At 49.5% G+C, this 6,000-nt stretch overlaps 1 protein-coding gene across 6 annotated transcripts in view; it reads right to left on the bottom strand.

Annotated features, from left to right (window-relative positions):
• larp1 (La ribonucleoprotein 1, translational regulator) overlaps positions 1-6,000 on the bottom strand; it is a 62,895-nt gene that overhangs the window by 12,987 nt on the left and 43,908 nt on the right. For 4 of the 6 annotated variants that reach the window (XM_065023968.1, XM_065023969.1, XM_065023972.1 and 1 more), the window contains 3 exons: positions 4,054-4,482; positions 2,182-2,305; positions 1,631-1,836 (listed from right to left, as the gene is read on the bottom strand). In XM_065023968.1, the coding sequence (XP_064880040.1) occupies positions 1,631-1,836; positions 2,182-2,305; positions 4,054-4,482 (759 nt within the window). The remainder of the gene's footprint in view (positions 1-1,630; positions 1,837-2,181; positions 2,306-4,053; positions 4,483-6,000) is intronic. The other 2 variants (XM_065023970.1, XM_065023971.1) reach the window with 2 other exon arrangements.

Raw genomic sequence — 6,000 nt, 5'->3', positions numbered from 1 at the left:
TGATAACATTCAGTATCAAAAATATGCAAAAGTTGCAAAAATTTGAAAAAGGGCCAATAACATGCTGTTTCCCTGGGAGATCAACATCTAACAGGATCTGTTGCCCTTGGAGATCAACATCTAACAGGCTGTTGCCCTGGGAGATCAACATCTAACAGGATCTGTTGCCCTGGGAGATCAACATCTAACAGGCTGTTGCCCTGGGAGATCAACATCTAACAGGCTGTTGCCCTGGGAGATCAACATCTAACAGGCTGTTGCCCTTGGAGATCAACATCTAACAGGCTGTTGCCCTGGGAGATCAACATCTAACAGGCTGTTGCCCTGGGAGATCAACATCTAACAGGATCTGTTGCCCTGGGAGATCAACATCTAACAGGCTGTTGCCCTGGGAGATCAACATCTAACAGGCTGTTGCCCTGGGAGATCAACATCTAACAGGCTGTTGCCCTGGGAGATCAACATCTAACAGGCTGTTGCCCTGGGAGATCAACATCTAACAGGCTGTTGCCCTGGGAGATCAACATCTAACAGGCTGTTGCCCTGGGAGATCAACATCTAACAGGCTGTTGCCCTGGGAGATCAACATCTAACAGGCTGTTGCCCTGGGAGATCAACATCTAACAGGCTTTTACCCTGGGAGATCAACATCTAACAGGATCTGTTGCCCTGGGAGATCAACATCTAACAGGCTGTTGCCCTGGGAGATCAACATCTAACATGCTGTTGCCCTGGGAGATCAACATCTAACATGCTGTTTCCCTGGGAGATCAACATCTAACAGGATCTGTTGCCCTGGGAGATCAACATCTAACAGGATCTGTTGCCCTGGGAGATCAACATCTAACAGGCTGTTGCCCTGGGAGATCAACATCTAACAGGCTGTTGCCCTTGGAGATCAACATCTAACAGGCTGTTGCCCTGGGAGATCAACATCTAACAGGCTGTTTCCCTGGGAGATCAACATCTAACAGGCTGTTTCCCTGGGAGATCAACATCTAACAGGCTGTTGCCCTGGGAGATCAACATCTAACAGGATCTGTTGCCCTGGGAGATCAACATCTAACAGGATCTGTTGCCCTGGGAGATCAACATCTAACAGGCTGTTGCCCTGTGAGATCAACATCTAACAGGCTGTTGCCCTGTGAGATCAACATCTAACAGGCTGTTGCCCTGGGAGATCAACATCTAACAGGCTGTTGCCCTGGGAGATCAACATCTAACAGGCTGTTGCCCTGGGAGATCAACATCTAACAGGCTGTTGCCCTGGGAGATCAACATCTAACAGGCTGTTGCCCTGGGAGATCAACATCTAACAGGCTGTTGCCCTGGGAGATCAACATCTAACTGGCTGTTGCCCTGGGAGATCAACATCTAACAGGCTGTTGCCCTGGGAGATCAACATCTATCAGGCTGTTGCCCTGGGAGATCGACATCTAAGAGGCTGTTGCCCTGGGAGATCAACATCTAAGAGGCTGTTGCCCTGGGAGATCAACATCTAACTGGCTGTTGCCCTGGGAGATCAACATCTAACAGGATCTGTTGCCCTGGGAGATCAACATCTAACAGGCTGTTGCCCTGGGAGATCAACATGAGTTGAAGCTAAATGGCAGAAACCCTTATTCGTTACCATGGCGTCGACAGGCCGGCTCTCCTTCACCACGGGGTAGAAGCGTGGCGTCATGGGGGGGTCCTTCCGGTGCGGGGTGCGTGGCGTGCGGGGTGTCCGGGCACTGCGGTAGTTGGGCGAGTCAGGCACAGTAGTCGGGAGGGAGCGTGCTATTGTGGAAGGCTCGGGGGCACCGAACAGTTTGTTCGCCAAGGCGTCTACTGGAACTGAGAGATGTGAGACATAGGAGACATGAGTGATATCTGGAATACAGTTATGGGTCATTTTAGTATCACAGCTACATAAAGGATATGCACGTGAGTAAGACGGGTATCTTACGTGGAGGGCGTTGCTATAGTTTCCAAGCTTTTCAGTGTGTGTTGCTGAAGCCATAGACCCGCTACCAACTCATTGTTCTGCTCCATGGTGTCATTGCCCGTTCGTTCAGTGGTTGAACTAGGCACTGGATAGGCTGCGTAAGCCCTGTTTTATTGGAGAGGTCTGAGTCTTGTCCGTGTCTGCCTCGTGTGTGTGTGTGTGTGTGTGTGTGTGTGTGTGTGTGTGGTACTCACTCTGCTGGGGCTTGGGGGGTCCCGGGGGTACCTCCTGGTTGGGGTCGACAGGGGGCTCTGGGGTTAGGCAGTCAAACTCTTCTCGGCTGATCAGGTGAACCTTCTTGAAGTTCTCCACCTCTTGCTGCAGAGACAACATGGCAGAGAGCCTCAGTGAGACAGTCGTCAAACTTAATGGGCTGGTTTGTTTCCCCAGAGAGGCAGATCTGAGCCCAGTCTAAGAAAAAAAAATGTTTTGATTCTCCATTGAAAGTGCTTTTTAGTCCAGGACTAGCCGTTGTGTGTCTAGGACTAGCCGTTGTGTGTCTAGGACTAGCCGTTGTGTGTCTAGGACTAGCCGTTGTGTGTCTAGGACTAGCCGTTGTGTGTCTAGGACTAGCCGTTGTGTGTCCAGGACTAGCCGTTGTGTGTCCAGGACTAGCCGTTGTGTGTCCAGGACTAGCCGTTGTGTGTCCAGGACTAGCCGTTGTGTGTCCAGGACTAGCCGTTGTGTGTCCAGGACTAGCCGTTGTGTGTCTAGGACTAGCCGTTGTGTGTCTAGGACTAGCCGTTGTGTGTCTAGGACTAGCCGTTGTGTGTCTAGGACTAGTCGTTGTGTGTCTAGGACTAGCCGTTGTGTGTCTAGGCGATGAACATTCAAAAAGCCAAACATTGGACCATGCCTCATTGCATGTCCAAAACATATTTTTTTGTTCTTCTCAAGAACCAAAACAACAAAAGCCGGAGGATATAGTTAATGGCCTGTCATCTATGATCTATGTAGCCTAATGTACCTTCTAATGGTTGGGTTATGGTTGGACACACACACACACACACACACACACACACACACACACACACGGTGACCAAGAAACTACAAGGCTATAGTAGAGCCTTCAATCTAACTGCTATTTCATCCCAGTCCATTTCAAACTAGTCTGGATGTCAACAGTTAACGATCTCTAAAACACAACACACAACAATCAACTTTCCTCTAAGACAAAACTGGTAGAAAATAAATAGCAAAAACAACGACTACTAAACTGGAATTCTACACACAGAGCCTGTGTCCTCAATGGCTAAATATGCCCTATATAGAGCTCTGTTTTGTCCAGGGCACATAGGACTCTGGTCTAAAGCAGAGCACCAAAATGAGGAAACGGATGCCATTTTTGAAACAACACTTACATTTCCAGCCCCAGCCATCGCGAAGTCTAGCAAAGTTACCTCTGAAGACATTTGAAGAGTAATAGATCCCCACCCCCGAAACCCACTTAATAAACAGAGCCCTTTAGCTAAAGCGAAGGCAAGCCTAGTTAGGGTTTATTTATAAACAAGGGAACTCTTTTCCACACACCACTGGATTGGGGGGGCACGTGAACGGGCACAAAGAGCCCTGTCACAATGAGAGCAGGGACAACAAACACACATTCAAAATGGCAACACGACCATTCTGTGGCCCGCCACATCCAGACCCCCCCCCCCCGCGTGCTCACAGACCTTGGGACAGAAACATCCACACTGCAGCCAGAATAGACACCTGGAACTTTTCAGAATAGCCCACTTAAGTTATATATCAGTGATGCGTACAAACTATGTTTTTATTGGTTATCGTTTATTATTACTGTTGAAATAGTCTCTGGGCCTGGTGGAAGCTAGCTAAAACATGCCTAATTTAACTAAGAGATATGGAATTAATTAGGGGAAATTCTGCTAATCACCACATTCCCATCAGCAACACTGGTATAAAAAAAATTGAAAAACAAAGAAAATACAAAATTCTGCTAATCACCACATCCACAACAAACAGATACTAATCCCTGTGGGTTTTAACGCAATTTACCTTCCTTGATACCGGACTACGGAGACGACGTCTCAGTGAAAGGGACTGACCTTGATGGTGGCGTACTCGGGTTCGTAGTTGTCATCCCACAGATCTGCTTCGTAGTAGTACAGGCCGTCGTTGATCACCTTCACCAGCTCGTTGGTCAGCTTAGAGCGTGACGTGTGGTGGCCCGTACGGTCGCCCCCCGGGTGCTTGCGCAGGTAAGGCGGCGTCTGAGTCACGATGAGAATTTTGTTAACGTCGTTGTCGGCGATTTCGCAGTCCGAGTCGTCGTCGGACCAGTCGGTGAAGGTGTTCCTGCGACCATCTATCTGCTCCATCTCCTCGTCAAACATGAAGTCCAGCTCCTCAGGCTCGTCCTGCTCCTCCTTGGCTCCCGTGGCCGAGGCCTGGGCCGGGGAGACCGAGGGGATCGGGCTGGGGCCTGGCTGGGGCACCGGGGAGACAGCCTCTTCCTTCTGCTGCAACGAGGGGGTCTACCGTCAGTTAACGCCCAGCGAGGAGGGAGGGAGGAGGAGGAGGGAAGGAGGGAGGGAGAGGAGGAGGGGAAGAGGAGGAGGGGGGAGAGGAGGGGGAGGGGGGGGGGGAGGAGGAGGGGGGGAGGAGGAGGAGGGAGGGAGGGAGGGAGGGAGAGGAGGAGGGGGAGGGAGGGAGAGGAGGAGGAGGGAGGGAGGAGGAGGAGGGAGGGAGGGAGAGGAGGAGGGAGGGAGGGAGGAGGAGGGGGGAGGGAGAGGAGGGGGAGGAGGAGGGGAGGTATGGATGGATGACAAAGGTGGAGAGGGAGACAAGTGGAGAGAGGGAAATGTAGAGGTATGGTATATACCCTCAGATGACACCCTATGTAGTGCACTACTTTTGACTAGGGATCTGGTCCAAAGTAGTGCACTAAATAGGGAATAGGGTGCCATTGGGGATGCAGATATTAGGTCATGAAATTGCTCGTAAGTGTCTTGAAGGAAGCCTTTATAATCATTGGGTTTTGTTGCAAGCATGACGATGCAACATTGCCCTGATATCCATATAAGCGATGAGGGGGGGGATAAATGTAGACCACATTAGGGATATTATACATTGTGTCATATCGTTTTGACAATTCCACAATATTATTTTTCCCCTAGTTGGCTGTCCCCTGCACCAAAACTCCAGTATTTATCCTTCATAGCTAGTTGGCTGTCCCCTGCACCAAAACTCCAGTATTTATCCTTCATAGCTAGTTGGCTGTCCCCTGCACCAAAACTCCAGTATTTATCCTTCATAGCTAGTTGGCTGTCCCCTGCACCAAAACTCCAGTATTTCCTTCATAGCTAGTTGGCTGTCCCCTGCACCAAAACTCCAGTATTTCCTTCATAGCTAGTTGGCTGTCCCCTGCACCAAAACTCCAGTATTTCCTTCATAGCTAGTTGGCTGTCCCCTGCACCAAAACTCCAGTATTTCCTTCATAGCTAGTTGGCTGTCCCCTGCACCAAAACTCCAGTATTTCCTTCATAGCTAGTTGGCTGTCCCCTGCACCAAAACTCCAGTATTTCCTTCATAGCTAGTTGGCTGTCCCCTGCACCAAAACTCCAGTATTTATCCTTCATAGCTAGTTGGCTGTCCCCTGCACCAAAACTCCAGTATTTATCCTTCATAGCTAGTTGGCTGTCCCCTGCACCAAAACTCCAGTATTTATCCTTCATAGCTAGTTGGCTGTCCCCTGCACCAAAACTCCAGTATTTCCTTCATAGCTAGTTGGCTGTCCCCTGCACCAAAACTCCAGTATTTCCTTCATAGCTAGTTGGCTGTCCCCTGCACCAAAACTCCAGTATTTCCTTCATAGCTAGTTGGCTGTCCCCTGCACCAAAACTCCAGTATTTCCTTCATAGCTTGTCCTACATCTTGTTTTTTTTTTTGTTTTTTTTTTTAAATTAGGGAGACAATTCTGTTTTCAGCACTTCGATTTCATTGACTGATCAAAACACATTTTCTCATGGTTCTCGTCCCTCTGCAGCAGACAT

This window comes from Oncorhynchus nerka, linkage group LG10 (assembly GCF_034236695.1).
Source record: "Oncorhynchus nerka isolate Pitt River linkage group LG10, Oner_Uvic_2.0, whole genome shotgun sequence".
In the NCBI taxonomy this organism is placed as follows: domain Eukaryota; kingdom Metazoa; phylum Chordata; class Actinopteri; order Salmoniformes; family Salmonidae; genus Oncorhynchus; species Oncorhynchus nerka.
The sequence above is the reverse complement of the archived record's forward strand: the minus strand, read 5'-3'. Positions and strand labels throughout refer to the sequence as shown.